This window comes from Chrysemys picta, chromosome 5 (assembly GCF_011386835.1).
Source record: "Chrysemys picta bellii isolate R12L10 chromosome 5, ASM1138683v2, whole genome shotgun sequence".
NCBI lineage: Eukaryota > Metazoa > Chordata > Testudines > Emydidae > Chrysemys > Chrysemys picta.
The window spans coordinates 90,117,642-90,134,166 of record NC_088795.1 but is presented as its reverse complement, the minus strand read 5'-3'; the positions used below and the strand labels follow the sequence as shown (position 1 = coordinate 90,134,166).

The 16,525-nt window shown below is 40.8% G+C and overlaps 1 protein-coding gene across 4 annotated transcripts in view; it reads right to left on the bottom strand.

The window, feature by feature from the left end:
• LONRF1 (LON peptidase N-terminal domain and ring finger 1) overlaps nucleotides 1-16,525 on the bottom strand; it is a 37,395-nt gene that overhangs the window by 13,690 nt on the left and 7,180 nt on the right. For all 4 annotated transcript variants that reach the window (XM_005299142.5, XM_005299143.5, XM_042841920.2 and 1 more), the window contains exons 3-8: nucleotides 10,932-11,054; nucleotides 10,019-10,165; nucleotides 9,227-9,467; nucleotides 9,043-9,139; nucleotides 5,062-5,176; nucleotides 4,335-4,456 (exon numbers count right to left, since the gene is read on the bottom strand). In XM_005299142.5, coding sequence (XP_005299199.2) covers nucleotides 4,335-4,456; nucleotides 5,062-5,176; nucleotides 9,043-9,139; nucleotides 9,227-9,467; nucleotides 10,019-10,165; nucleotides 10,932-11,054 — 845 coding nt within the window. The remainder of the gene's footprint in view (nucleotides 1-4,334; nucleotides 4,457-5,061; nucleotides 5,177-9,042; nucleotides 9,140-9,226; nucleotides 9,468-10,018; nucleotides 10,166-10,931; nucleotides 11,055-16,525) is intronic.

The following is a 16,525-nucleotide window of genomic DNA, read 5'->3' as shown; positions in this document are numbered from 1 at the left end:
AAACCAGGGATGGAATGATAGCTGCAAGTTTCACCATCTTGAATTTCTGTACCCTGACAAAGGTATTCAGTATCCTGTGTTATAGAATTGGGCTCCACTCACCTTTCTTTTTGGGAACTAGAATAAAATCCTCTTCTGCTGTACTGAGTGGGAACTGGTTCCTCAGCTCCTATGCTAAGAAGGGATAGAACCTCTTGTTTCAGACGATGTTAGTGAGATGGGTCCCTGAAAAGGGACAAGGAGTGGGGGACATAGGGAATATGCAGTGAAAGTGGATGGAGCACCCCAATGATATAACCTCCAAAAGCCAACTGTTGGAAGTAATACGCTCCCATGACATGAAAATGGAAGAGTCGATCCCCAAGAAGTAGGATGACAGACGTGGCAGAATGGTGCATCACTGGATCTGGATCACAGGAGGATTCATGGTCCTTGACCATGGCATCAAAAGTAACATATGGCAACGATGACTACTGCATCAAACATAGTAATAGTTGAGAACTTTCCCTTCTGCATCCTGCTTTTTTCTTGTGTGGCTGCAACAATTGCAGTAGGTGGGGAACTGGGTGGACATGATCTCTGTGCTGAGATAGACTACACATTTTTATTTGCAGGTGTATATATGCCCAACAAACTAAGGGTCTCCCTGGAGTCCTTTAGAGAATGCAGAGAGTCATTCATGGAGTCACTAAACAATTTCAAACTATCAAAGGGATGGTACACTACTGTGCTTTAGACTTCTCATGGAAATCATGAGGACTGGAACCACTAGACTCTACCCATAACTATAGCTATGGAGATGAAGCAAGTTGTCATATCTGCTGCGTCAAAAGAAGTTTGCAGGGTTCTCCTCCCCAAAAGCTGCCCCAGTGCTCTGTGATAAATGTTCACTAAAAGAACTCAATTTTGTATAATGGATCGGATTACATTTTGCCAGAATTGCCAGATAATTAGCAAACTGGAATTGCAGGGTTGGAGAGGGTGGAGGGTTACCACCAAAAAAGGTCTATGAGCTTATGGTTTTTAATCATATGGGGTCATCCTTGAATGGTGTTGCCTATTATGGACATTCACTGCATTCATGACCAGAGAATTGGGGCAGCATGAGAAAATAAAAATTCAGAAGCCCTAACTAGGTTATGTTTACCCCTTAACTATGGGAGGGGGGGGGAAGGGAAAGGGAAAGTAGGAGGAGTTTACCAGATCATTTTGGCAGCTTTTAATAGTGCCTCACTTATAGACAAGGCTAACCATGCTGACGATGGTGTACTGAAGATATCGAGCAATTATACTGGGTCTCTTGGCCTTCTAATGGAATCTGGAGAGTGTCTGCCACTCTTTCATCAAGTCCTGAAATTGTTTGAAGTCATCCACAAGAGTCAATGGGGGTGACAGCCTCATCTGGGGAGGATGAGGGGCTATGTTAGTCTGTGGCATTACCACTTCATCAGCTCCCCTTTCTCGTTCTTCAAATGTCTCCTCCTGTAGAATAGACTGATGTGGAGAGACAGAGGGAACTGGCGAGTGCTAACTAGGACAGTCCACATGAGTGGAGGGTACCTTAGAAAATCATTGTCAGTGGGCAGACCAAGGAGCCCAGTAAGCCTATTGGAGAGGGTCATACCAGAATGGGGGAAGGCGGCTAGGGCTGCTCATACCAGGGATGATGCTTGGCAGGCTGTGGTGGTAAAAAGCTTGGCAGCACCTTTCAGTGATGCAGGTTCTTGGTAACTGAAGCAGGGCAGGCAGGCAGCAGTTCCCTGTGCTGAGATCTGAGAAGCTGAAGAACACTCTTCCTCATATTCCAGTGGAGGAGCAGACAAGGGAGGAGTAGCTGTCAGAACGCACATTGGTACAGTAACTCCTCACTTAAAGTCCTGATCAATTAGGGAACATGCTCGTTTAAAGTTGTGCAATGCTCCCTTCTAACATCCTTTGGCAGCCGCCTGCTTTGTCCACTGCTTGCCTAAAGAGCAGCCTGTTGCAGCAAGCTGGTGGGGGCTTGGAACCAGGATGGACCGGCAGTCCCCGCTCCCCTAAGTTTCCTGTGCTGCAGCCGCCACAGGCTAGCAATTGCAGTTAGCCCTCCCCCCACTCCCATGTACTGCTCCTCCCTTCTGCCTTGGAGCTGCTTCCCGAGCCTCCTGCTTGCTGTGCAGGGGAGGGGGGGGAAGAGAGGGGAGCTAATGTCAGGGTGTTCCTCTCCCCTCTGCTCCTACACCCCGCTTACCCCTTCTTCTCCATATAGAGCAGGTTGGGACAGAGAGAGACCAAGAGCCTGGGGCAGCAGCGGCCTCAACTTCCTGATCCACTTAAAAAGACAATGCATTTAAGAGTGGGTCAGCTTACTTCAAGGGGCAGTGTGCATCTCTCTCTCCCCCACACACAAGGTGTGTGTCTGTCTGTCTGTCATGCTCTCTCCCCTCCCCTCCATTCCTGCTGTCATGTAGAGTGAGAGGCTACATTAACAACGTGTTAACCTTAGAGGGCTCAGCCGAGTGCTAGTTCATCATTTAGCACAGAGGTTCTCAAACTGGGGACCCCTCAGGAGTCACGAGGTTATTACATGGGGAGTTGCGAGCTGTCAGCCTCCACCCCAATCCCTGCTTTGCCTCCAGCATTTATAATGGTGTTAAATATATATTAAAAAAGTATTTTTAATTTATAGGGGGGGGGGTGTCACACTCAGAGGCTTGCTATGTGAAAGGAGCCACCAATACAAAAGTTTGAGAACCACTGATTTAGCAGCAAGGCATTCCCTGGGAAATATCCCACCCTCTATCTTCACCACCTCAACCAAGCTTCACAATCACCATAGCTGTGAACAGTATTAAATTGTTTGTTTAAAACGTATAGTGTGTGTATATCTATATAATATATAGTTTTCTGTCTGGTGAAAAAAATTTCCCTGGAACCTAACTTCCCCCACTATTTACATTATTTCTTATGGGGAAATTGGATTCGCTTAACATCGTTTCGCTTAAAGTCACATTTTTTCAGGAACATAACTACAACGTTAAGTGAGGAGTTACTGTACTGGGGCACAGGCAGTACTAGTGAAAGGTGATATAATGGGAATAGCTCAAGCTGCGTACTGGGGATCTTGAGCTGAGAAAAAGACTCAGGTTCAACAGAGACAAATCGGAACACTTGTGGTACTGAGGTGAATCTGCTTAGACATTTGATGAGACCCAGATGCTGAAGCCTATGCTATCAAGAGGTGTATTAGATGTTCCAGCTCTTGCTGTACCAAAGATGCAGGCAGTACTGACTTCTTTAGTGTCAAGTGTTTGGCATCAGAAGCACCTTGTTCAGATTTCAATGGTACTGAGGGCTTTATTGTTGAACGATGGGTACCGTTTGTCTTTTACAAAGACTTTGACTTGGAGGAAACTTTGGTACCATGGCTGCTTGAAGCCATTGCAAAAGCCTTTAAGGGGCGTAGGGTCTCCGGCACAGCAGGCCTCTTAGCAATATGGTTTCTCAAAGGAGTACTAGTTCCTCTTGGATGAGGCTTTCCCCATTTTGCTCAAAGGTCTGTCTCTCAAAAACCTAGAAGTCAACTGAGCTGTGGAGACTGACCAGGCATTCTGGTAGCTCAGAGGCCGATAGCTGGAGGGGGGGGGGGGGAATATATCAAGACCTGTATCTAAAGCCAGACAAAGTGAATGCTCTATCATGAGGAGCCAATGTTATCTCTGTCACGCCTGGAATGAGTCAAAGCTCATGCGAATCTTGTGCTTTAAAACACACATGTATCCCCAAGAGAGTGGATACACAGTGTGAGTGGCAGTCATTAACTGGGAAGGATTCCTGACAAGCATGGCAAAGTTCGAAGCCTGAGGACTTAGGCATGCCTGAAGAAAAAAGGCCTCTTTAGAGAAGAACCCTATGTACGAGGGACAGTGGTGAGACACAAAGGCATGACCAAAAAATGAGAAAAGGACCCCCCCCCCAAAAAAAACTACAAAGAATAAAAACTAAAATAAAAAAAAAAATAAATTATGTTCCAAAAACTAGTTTTGTAGTTCCTGTATGAGGGCACAAATGAGTCTCTCTGTCTCAGGCAGAGTCATTCTACAAGGAACTGAGGGAGGTCCATCTGTTGCAGCCCCATATAGCCTCAGTACAGGGTATGAGAATAACTGGGACACATGTGCAGACTGAATGAGCACTGCTGCCAAAAATCTCTGATCAAAGACACATGCACACCTCAAGCAGAGCACCCACAGGGACACGATTTCACAATGCTGCTTTGCAAAAAGGACAATAATCTTGCTTTCAAATTTTCTTGGATAAAAAAAAAAAAAAAAAAAAAACCATGGTAGGCTTACTCTGAGAGTTCAGCAGTTTCTTCATCATGAATTCTTTTTCTCTCAGATAATTCATCAGCCAGATATTTCACCACTAATTCTTCCAGTAGTACTGTGACACTGTATTTCCTAATTGCCAAATACTAAAAAAAGATAAAAAAATAAAAATTTACCATAAAACATTTCTCTTCCAACTGTTTGTAGTATTCTTATACAACATTAACACAAAATTCAGCGCTATTTTTAATTAAAAGTACTGTAATCGGATATGGGACTACAAAAATCTGTCTTAACAAAACTTAAGATATTCCTGAAGTCTTAGTTATAACCTCTAAAATTATTGTAATTGAAAGAACAAATTCTCTACTTTTTTCAGTTTATTTGGTGCATTTGACAAGACTTGAGTCTAGTCAGTGTCAATATTTCTTCTGCATAGTCAGTTTCCCCAGCATTTCCACAGCCACAAGAAAGAAAATAATACAAAGAAAAAGATAGCAAAAATTACAAGAGCAGGCAAGAGAACTTTAATTGACGAGGTATCAAAGTTGGTAATGCTTTAATTCTACAGCATGGGTAAATTATGTGGCCACCGAAATATGAACACATGAAGTCCCATCAATACCTAATTGATTGGGTTTTTGGATTCTGGAAGCATCCCAGATTTGAGTGGACTCAAGTCTTCTGGGTTTTGTGGGATGGTTTATGAAGTTCCTTCTACTACAGTTTAATAGGTGTTCTGAATATTTACCTCTTTTAAGCTCTCTTTACATAGGGGACACTGTGGGGCATGGTCTAAACAGCGTTCTAAACAATTCTTGCAGAAGGTATGTCCACAAGGGGTTGTCACCGGCTCAAAAAATAACCTGAAATTTTTTTTTAAATAAAAAAAGTCAGTTGATAAACAGTGATTCTAACATCTTTTAAATAAATTTTAAAGAATTCTAGCTGCGCTATAACAGACAAGTTAAATGAAAAATCAGAAATACAAGATTTGTGCTAGAATTTTTTTTCGTGTTTTCGTTTTCTCAACACTGCACAACTTAATGCATCCTGTGCTTCATAGTCAATTTGATCACATTTCTGGATTCAAATATTTAATGTCTAAATGTATATTTATATAAGTAAGTTACACAAACGCAGACATTCTTCCTTAAAGCATAAACTTAATGTGATATTACAATGGTCATGATATACTTTAACCAACATCATATGCACACATAACTACTTCTGATTTTTAATACTTTAGAACATATGGTGTGTATTTATATGACACACCAGAAAGATTTGCAGTTCCTATGGAGCCTATCAAATAACCTACTAAAAGATGAGGAGATTTTTCTAAGAAAATACATGTGTAAATCCCCTATACTGCTTTGAGAATCTCAACCAATATGTGAACCCAAAGGCTAAATGTAAGTACATGTGTTAAGCAGTATTTGTCAATTTATCCACCAAAACAAAATGACTTCTAGATAAAGTGTAGTCTAGCCTTAAGACATTCTCTTGTGTTGTTGACATTTAAGAATGGAATACCATTTTTAACTCAACTATCAGTTTGTGTCACAACTATAAAACTAAATACAAATATTATGTCCTTACCAATACTCATCTACTAAGGGTACGTCTACACAGCAATGACAGCTCAAGGTTAATGGGAATTGAGTCAACTGACTGGTGTCTACATTGTATTTTAACCCTAATTTAAGGATTTTCTGACCCATGCTCCAACCTAGGGCTCTGGGATCCACACTGCTGTGCACAGACAAGTCAAAGTAATCCTATCCCAGAGTGCCTAGCACCCCCTATGTCCCGTATTGACACACTAGCCCTACAAATGCGTGGCACTCTGGGAAAACTCTACTGCCTACCCTGTTTCCTAACTGTGATGGTGTTCTTGATGGGATGCAGATGCCCATAATGAGCACCTAAATATATAAACTGCATAATTAGCTCCTTTGGTGGCTGTCTCAGTAGAAATAACTAAAGTTTGAGAAAAATGTATACTGAACTACCATCTAATCGGAGAATTGGGCTCTCCACCTCTAGGCTGTGTCACATTGGTAGGAAAATGCCCATGTGCACCTGTTCTCAGGATAATTACTACATCGGTCTCCGGGGCTCTCAAAGTATTAAAATGAAACTTTGCAATTCTTAATTTTTAAAATGGAATGCTCAATGAAGGTGTTTTTGTTCAGTTGGCTTTTATTTCTCTGTTTTGAAGTTTGACATAAAATGTAGGTTTCAACGGAAACCTACCCACCCCAACCCAGCTACTGCCGGTGAAGTGAATCCTTAGGGCTTGAGATCCCTGGGGGGTGCTGGTGCACACTATACCTCTTCTCCCTGCACCCGGCCAGGAGGGGCCTCCCACTCAATACTCTCACAGTACACATAGCCCTAAGGAGGGCAGGGATTGGGGAGAGCCAGGCACAAGGAACAGAGAGCTGAGTAGGACCAAGTGCCTAACCTGCAGGGACAGGGAGCAGCAGAGCTCCTGGCTTAGCACAGCCAAGGGAGGAATGATCCATGGGAGGGATGACTCCCGCCTATCCCTGCTCTGGGCAAGCTCTTCACAGCAGGTGGAAGGAGCTGAAGCCACTGCTGCAGGAGGCTTCAGGGAAGTTTTGGGGCTGGTTCCGACTCACCGTCCTGACAGCACATCCTGCCTGGACACCCCTGCACATGAAGCTCCAGAAAGGGCAGTGGGGTGGGAAAGAGAGCAAGGCAGGCACCAAGCAGCTACCCTGAAGGGAGGGGGAGCTCCTGCGGTGTTGGGGGGAGATCATCCTTCCCTTGCCATGTTGAGCCAGGAGCTCTGCAGCTCCCTCTCCCTGCAGGGCAGCTACTTAGTCCCCTGCTCTGCTCTCTGGCCCTTGCTCCTGGGCCCTCTGGGGCAGTGTGTGCAAGGGAAGGCAGTGTGCACCAAAATCTGGCTCTGCTGTTGTGACCAGGAAGCAGCTCTTTTTGCAAAAAGCTTCTTCTGACTGCTCTCCATTAAAAACCCTGCAGGCTCTCTGATAGTGTGCTTGAAGACTAGTGTTCAGCAGATAATGGGTTAACACTGACCTGAGCTGCTGTCCTCTGCACAAGGAGGTATGGCAACAGAGTGCACCACAGACTGTTGGTGCAGAGAGGACTAAAAGTTTTCCCCAAGGAACTCTTGGGTGCATCCAGAAGACTTCTGGGATCAAGTCAAGCCAAGGACACGTGCACACAGGAAAGCAACAGGGCTCAGACCCTAGGTCCCAGCTTAACATGGGCTTGGACTCTCTAGCCCTGCAGAGTCCTGGGACCCTAGGTTCAAGCTCTAGTTTAGAACAATTGGTGTGTGGATGCAAAAGGGTTAGATCTGAGCCCAGGCTTACACTGCTGTGCAGACCACTAGTCTGCAACAATAAGGGTAACAGCAAGGGCCCAAGAAGTCTAGATATTTGTATGTCTATGCTGCAACGTAAGCCCAGGGTTCGAACTCAGGCTCAAGTCTAATTCCCCTCCTTCTATCTACATGCACATCACACTAACCCCAGGGCTCAGACCAAGGTCCCAAGACCCCACAGAGGTGGAGGATACAAGCCAGAGTCAAACTGGGACCCAGGGTTCAAGCCCTACTGCTCTACAATGTAGACACAGCTCCACTGGACTTGTGCTCCGGGAATCCATCAAAAGTATTCCACAATCCCACAGACCAACTTTCTTTGTCTTCTGGAGGATCCAGGTTAGTGGAGAGTAAAGTTTTTCAACCATTCACCATGAACAAAAGGCTAGAGCAGTGATTCTCCAACCTGATTCAGAAGCCAAATTAGCAATCAACATTACCCAAAAGAGTCATAATAGCGTGAATTTGTTAATTCATGTACTATAGTACACCTCTACCCCGATATAACATGACCTGATATAACACAAATTCGGATATAACACGGTAAAGCAGTGCTCCGGGGGAGCGGGGCTGCGCACTCCAGTGGACCAAAGCAAGTTCGATATAACGCGGTTTCATCTATAACGCAGTAAGATTTTTTTGGCTCCCAAGGACAGCATTATATCAGGGTAGAGGTGTACTATATATTCATATTTAAAAACAGTATGAGAAGGGAAATTTAATTTTTGAATAGATATAGTTCTCATAGCAAAATAACAGACCTAGTATTTTATCAACTACAAATGGTTAACTTAGTAAAAGCTTAGTTAATAACTTAGATTGGTTAATAATTAAAATCACAGAGTAATTTTAATATGTGCTGCAAAGATCCACAGGAGACATTAAAGAGCCCCTTGTGGCTCATGAGCCCTAGTCGGAGTACCACAGGGCTAGAGCAACCATATTTTGGGAGGGCTCAGTTGGACTCAGGCTCACATTATGCACTGAAGACGCTGAAGCCCCAGGTTGGGACTTCAACAATTCCTAACCTGGGATTAAAAATGAGCAAACATGTGCAAGCTCTAGGTTAACAAGTGCAGGGTCTGCTAACTCAAGTTCTACTACCCCTGGGCTTACACTGCAGTGTAGACATACCCACAGACTCAAACTATAAGGCCAGAAGGGATCATCATCATCAAGCATGACTTCATGACCATTGCAGGCCACAGAACCTCATGCACCCACTATTCTCAAATAAAATAGACAATAAGGCAAGTCATAACCTCTTTGCCTCAATTTGCACACAACAAAACATATCTGCCCACATCTATAATGCAGATATCACATGGAAGATAAACAAATAGTAAATATTACCTCATACACAGAGAACACTCAAAATCTGCCACATCAATTAAGTGCTGTGGAACTGTTGCATTTTCACTGGTTTGTGGAGTGTCCCTTTTTGTAGTTTCTAAAAGGAAGAAGAGCAGATACTGGTTGAAGACCAGACAAAAATCAAAACAAGTATGTCTAACATTGACATTAAGTGGCTATTTACCTCCTGGTTTTTTATGTTTGCTTCTTCCATCTTCAGACACAATTGCATCCTGTTCTGAAAGGGAAAGCTTCCTTTTTAGGAGAGCACCTTTTTCCTGGCTAGAAAGCAGAGGTTCAGAAGAAACCCTTTTTAATCCATCTCCTTTAGCAAGATTTTCTGTTGAGTTAAGAGCATGGGAAGATTGTACACGATTTAGGCTTCCTCTGAAAGACTCCACAGTTATCTCTGGCACTCCTAAATTCTATAGAAATAAAATGAACAAAGTTAACAATACTTATTCTCATTTTCAAATTGTGGCTAATCATTTAGGACAGCTGAACATGAATAAGTTGAAGCCAAATTCGGATATCAACAATCTTCTCCACTACACAGCCAGACTCAATGATTGATCTATGGAATTTGACAGGTCAAGAAAGCACTCTGTGAAATTAAAAAAGGGATTAAAAGCCTCAGTTTCCTTCAAAGAGGAAAATAATTTTAGAATTTATTTGGAAAATGAATCTATAATGATACCCTTTTTATTTTGGAGCTATTAGCGTTAAATCTTAAATAATGAAAAAGTTCACTAGATTGTGTCTTATGAATTGTCAAAAAATTACAGTACTTTGCAGCTGATTCATGAAATCTAACCAGAAATTCTACAACTAGCAGGAAGAAAGATGTAGCAGCATATATGTCCAATAGGAAAGGAGCTTAATAAGTTTGATAAATAGCTTAAGTTCTGATGCCCTGAGTTTGTCTACTAACCAAGGGTAAAAATACATATAATACTACATGGTTTTCATTACTTACCTGCTCTGGACAAAGCTGTAGATTACAGCCAGACTCTTCCATTTCAGAACCAAGTGTAAAAGGTTTATTTCGAATATGAGGTGAAGTCCAAGCAGATTCCTTCAGACTCTCTCTCACATTTTCTGGTGACAGCAAATCACACAATGTCTAGAAGATAAACATCTTAACATTAAGATTGTGGGGAAAAGATTCAGCTATAACTTCAGTTAATATAACTACATAACCACCATGAAGAAGCTTACTTTGTATCAAAATTTCTTATTTTAAATATACCCTTCCACTTATTCTCTTCCTTATAATCAGCTGTAGCACAAGTTCCGTTCAGTAGTTCTTCTCCTAATTAAAGGTTTATATCTTTATCTTTATCCACAAGTTAAGCTCTTAAATTCCCCCCTTACAGGAAGTGATGATCATCTTCGCCCAACTCTTATTTAGGTGTGGTGTAACTAAACAAGATGCAGTTCTGCAAAAATGTTAATCTGTATTGTGCAAAGTTGACAGCGCGGAGATATTTGTTTCCATAGAATGAAAAGCTTAGGAAAGTGTTTGATTTCTTACTCAAATGTGTTTGAGATCTACTGGAAAGTATGAAAATCTGATTTCTGTTTTACTTGAAAACCATACGAACTAGAAAGCTAACTGGGTTAAATATACATATTCTCCCCTAACCCAACTTAAAAATAAAGGTATTTTTGTGGAATACATGGGCACACAACCTCTTATTGCATCTAAGTACGTTGGGACCCTCTACACAGAAAATTAAATATGTGAAAATAAAGTCACCCAAACTTTAGTTGAACTTCATCTTACAATTACAGACGTGATGAGCATAAATACACTGAAGACAGATTATAGGGTAAAGTGGGCCACCTAAGATAGAGAGAGAGCAGCACAGTTTATAAATACAAGTTACCTTTTCCACTTCTAGCTTTGCTGGAACAAAATCCTCATCAAGGGATAAGCACTGTAGGAACAGTTGTAAGGCATCACCTACAAACCCAGCATCATGAAGCACTTTCGCTTTCCTGAAGTAAATCTGAAGATATAGAAGTAACATTTGATATTTTCATACTTTCATTAAAGAAACTAGAATATTAATATTTGGACACACTAGGGCATTGCATGTCTTTTCCATCTCACATGGAGATGAGAATTAGAGATGTTGTGGTAAGGAAGAAAATATGCCTCTTCTGCAGACCTTAGAAGGTCCACAGAAAGGAGGACCATACCATGCTTTCTAGTCTCCTTCCTCCACAAAGCTACAGTAGAACCCCAGAGTTATAACTCAGGAATGGAGATTGTTCATAACTCTGAAATGTTCGTAACTCTGAACAAAACATTATGGTTGTTCTTTCAAAAGTTTACAACTGAGCATTGACTTAATACCAGGGTGGATTTAATTTAAATCACTAGTCAGGAAGACTCGATTTAATCATGGTTTTCTACATAAAAGTGCATTCTTGTTGGTTGTTATAACCTTAATACATGTTCTTCACAACTCAGAGATAGATGTACCGCATGTACTTGTTCATTAGCCCGTTTGTTTATAAGCCGACCCCCCAAGATGATTAGGTAAAAATAGCAAAAACCGTATGACCCTTTCATAAGCCGACCCACTGGCTGGAAACAGCGAACCACGGCCACAGGGAGCTGAGGGGCTCCATGCCTGCAGACGCTCCAGATAAACAAAGCAACAATGTATTAGATATTCAATTCAATTATTCCATAGAGTTTAAAATCATCAAATTTTGGAGTAGACCCGTTTATAAGCCAACCCCCACTCTGATGCGTCACTTTTTTACCAAAAATATTCGGCTTATGAACGAGTATATACGGTAGGTTTCATTTTTAGAAAGTACACACTATACATTTTTAAACAGCGATTAATTTTGAAAACTTTTCAGATTAGTTTTACAGCTATATCAGAAAATGAATGATTGTTTGGTACCAAAAGTAACTGAAGCAGATATTTATTAAGTCACTTGGAGGTGAACTATCTCCAATCCAACAGGTTAATGATTAATATTTGGAGGATTTTCTTGCCATGCTGTATTAGGAAGAGAACATTACCCGACAGACATTTAAATTGTTTTATTTAACTAAAACAACAACATTGAGTATTCTGGATTTTTTTCCTTCAACAGAACACAATATTTTAACAAAACAAGCATATGTCCTTCACTTCTCACATTTATCTCCAGACTTCTTCTCCTTGTCCAAATCTATTACGCCCCCAACAATCTTCTATTCATTGAACTTTTTGAAACTCTGCACTTTTAGAGAGAGGTAAGGGATTGACTCTATTGTCCCTCTGCAAATTTGTGTACACAGAGTTGAGGTCTGTTATTTCTCACATCTATATATTATTTATTTAAAAACATGTTTGCTATTAACAAGCATGTTACCTCTGGAGAACAAATCCACAGTTTGAGAACTGCAAAACTAAGCATCTCTGATGGTATCTTCTAGACTGAGCACTAAGTCCCACTGGATAGATAGAAAGATTAACCTAAATAATCTATACAGAAGCCCATGGAAGCCCATAAGATTGGGTCCCTAAATCCATGAACTATTGGAACTCATTTACAAAACTTTTCTTAAACATTACATGAATATATTGTCTCATACTATAGAATTAGAATTTATAATCCCTATTCCATGATGAGATATCTTTGAACTACAATAAGCAACAGCAGGTCCTGTGGCACCTTTAAGACTAACAGAAGTATTGGAGCATAAGCTTTTGTGGGTGAATGCCCACGAATGCCTACCTGCGTCTGATGAAGTGGCCATTCACCCACAAAAGCTTATACTCCAATACTTCTGTTAGTCTTAAAGGTGCCACAGGACCCTCTGTTGCTTTTTACAGATTCAGACTAACACGGCTACCCCTCTGATACTTTGAACTACAATGTGTCTTAATTAAAACTATCCTTAGGTTTTCTCCTCAAAAAGCATTTTATTTAAAAAAATCTGATTTAAATAAAAAAATCCAACAAATAAAAAATCAAATTTGATTTTTTTTAAATCATTGATTTTTATCCACCCTGCTTAATACACCTTTTAAACTTTACTATGCAGAATAAAAATGCTGCTTTCAACCATTTTAATTTAAATGAAACAAGCAGAGTTTCCTTACCCCATGAAATTTTTTTTTTTTTTAGTAGTAGTTTACATTTAACACAGTACTGTATTGTGCTTGCTTTTTTTCCTTCTCTGATGCTGCCTGATTGCATACTTCTGGTTCCAAACGAGGTCTGTGGCTGATGGATCAGTTAGTAACTCTGAGGTTTTACTGTATTTCAAGGTCTGCAGAAACAGCATTCCCCTATTGAGGAGGTCCACAGGAAGGGGAGACCGGGTAAGATGGTGGGGTACATTCTCCTACGTACTTTTGAGGACTGCAGGAAAAGGTAAAATCCCTATACTAAGACTTGAAAGACGTGTTGCCATGTGCCGCCTCCCATCCCACAAGCCTTTGAGTGGAAAAAATTCTCTCATCTGGATATGATGGCAAAAGAGGAAAAATATAGGGATGGATTTTGAGGGATAAATTTAACAAAGTTACAACTTAACACAGAAGAGGGGCACTACCTGCTCTGTCACCTAGACTCATAAATACCAGGCATTTTAAATGGGTCCAGTGTGGGAGCTACTATACAACACAACTTGGAGTAGACTCTCCTCAGCTTACCCCTAAAACTCAGCTCTTCTGAGTCCTATCACCCTAATCCCACCCACAAGGGGGACAGCAGATATTAAAGTAGGGGACCTCAGCCCATGAAGATCTCCCCTTATTCCATAAGCACAAGGCCCAAATCCCAGGTCTTTCTATTCTGGGAACCATTCCTTTTAACCCCAGTGGAAACGGACTGCCAAGTTGCAAGAAATTAATGTCCTTACCAAGTACTTTCATTATTTACTCAATCCTACTCCTATTTAACTGCACTACCCAGGCCTTGGCCAATTTGGCTTTTATAAGAAGAAAAATTCCTTCTTGATCCCAAAACAGGCAACTGGTCAGAATTGCAGCATCTGCGAAGTAGTGTCTAAGCTACCAGTACAAGAGGTGTGTGTGTGTGTGTGTGCAGGGGGGGGGGGGGGCGGGAGATGCTGGAACAGAGCAAAAAGATGCTCCACATGGCCTGGGCTAGGCTTTAAATTAATAAATGGTTCCTCACCCTCCCATCAGCTACCATTTCCATTGACAAGTCTCCCCAGTGACGACAATTCTCCCACTGCCAAAGCCCTCTGTTCTAACCTAGAGAAAAAGCTAGCTACTTACCATTTTTTTAAAATTGAAAACTCATGTCTCCAGCAATCATGTAATATGCAGTATTAAAGTTTACTTGAGCTCATGCTCCAAATACAAAAAAGTTAAAAACTTTTGACATCTGACTTTAATCAACTAATTTTATTCCTGAGCACTAGATAACTAGATCTCAGTTACAAGTCAATAAACTAGATTCTCTCTCCTTTCAGGTTTTTTTGCTATAAAAAGATGAAAACCTAGGACTTTTTGAATCCTGATGTACACATTTAGGGTATCAGAATCCGGAAACACTTTGTCCAATTCGCTACAATTTTTCCTAACTAACAACATTGAGGCCAATATGCCTTTTTATAATAATTTTAGATAAGTGGGCCAAAACCAAATTTATAAAAAGGAAATTCAGTGCAGCTTTACCTATGGAGTGACTGCCATAATTCCACAACAAATGGCTGTGATAGTTTCCTTACAATGGCTGTTTGATGAAAGCACATTTCCTCCTAAGGAAATTTCTGCCTCTACTCAGATGAGGCAGATTTCTTGGAAAGGGAAGGATTCTGGCTTTCCTCTTACATGTCCACCTTTTTAGGAATGGAGGCTAAAAAGGTCTTCAGACTTTGTTGGAGGAAGCTATAGAGCAAACTCAATTTTTTAGAAGTTTTGTTCACAAGAAGCTGAGTTTCTCTCCAGGTATATGGAGAAGTGAATATACATTCTGAAAGCACATTTTGAACCAGTTTTGCCACAAGGAGCATTTAGTATTTCTGTAAATTTAGTTTTATTGACAGATAAGAGCTTGGGGAAAATGTAGTTTTATTTACCTAACAATGAAAAAGAGTGTCTTTACTTCAAAACTAGGTATGAAGAGAAATGTCTTCCAAGAACAATATAAAAATCTGAAGTTTTTAGTCCTGGCACCTGACAACTGCACCTCCCCTTACAGGAGGACTCCAAGTATTATTTAATGTTTAAATGCTTTAATGAGAAAAAATGTAATGCAAATGCTTATACTTTCACACTAAGTGCAGAACTCTAAAGTGAGATATTTGCAGATATAATTCAATTTTCATTCAAATCTCCACACTAAGTTACCTACTGCATATACAAACAGCACATTTACCCAGAAAGATCCTGCCTTTAAGTGATTACAGCTACCTGTACCACATCCGAAGTCATCAACAATTCCCAAGCAATGAATTTGTTAAGCTGGAGTTAAATTTGTAAATATTTATATTTAAGTGTTTTCTCTTAAGTGAACAATCATTTCTCTTTTTAAAACAAAAAGAAAGCCTGGAAATTCAAAATTAAGGTAACATTTAAAATTAGATAGCATGAAAACACATATTGGAGAATCAAAAATCTTTCACCCTATGTAACTATCACACCTTATGAATGAGCTGAAGGCATTGATGGTCTTTCATGAAGTTTTTGATAACCACTTTAAGACAAGAAATATCTTAATTTTTAAATCACAAGACAAATTCACTTTCACTAACAGCTGTTGAAAATTTTCCCCCTTCAGGTACTGAAAGACATATTGAAGAAACACCAACATTTAAAAAAAAACAAAAAAACTGCTTTTGTTACAGCCAAAGAATACAGAAAAGCACTTCGTTTTTAGTTTGTTTACATTGTGTATTTGACTCCATTTTGTGCAGTCAGTTTTATTATTTCTTCTATATAGTCATTTTCCTCTTTTTGCAAGTCTTTTATACAACAGGAGAGCGAAAAAAAACTTTTAAAAAACAGGATACTGTGCCTATAAGACCACAGAAACTGTCAGGGGGACTCAGGGGCAGAGATAACACTAGAACAGGGGTGGGCAACCTACGGCATGTGTGCCAAAGGCAGCACGTGAGCTGATTTTCAGTGGCACCTACATTACCCAGGCCCTGGCCACCGGTCTGGGGGGCCCTGCATTTTAATTTTAAACGAAGCTTCTTAAACATTTTAAAAACCTTATTTACTCTACATACAACAATAGTTTAGTTGTATATTATAGACTTATAGAAAGAGACCTTCTAAAAACATTAAACTGTATTACTGGCACGTGAAACCTTAAATCAGGCCTTGGCTACACTTACCCGGTAGTTCGGCGGCGAGCGATCGAACTTCTGGGTTTGACTTATCGCGTCTTGTCTGGACGCGATAAGTTGAACCCGGAAGTGCTCGCCGTCGACTGCGGTACTCCAGCTCGGCGAGAGGAGTACCGCGGAGTCGACGGGGGAGCCTGCCTA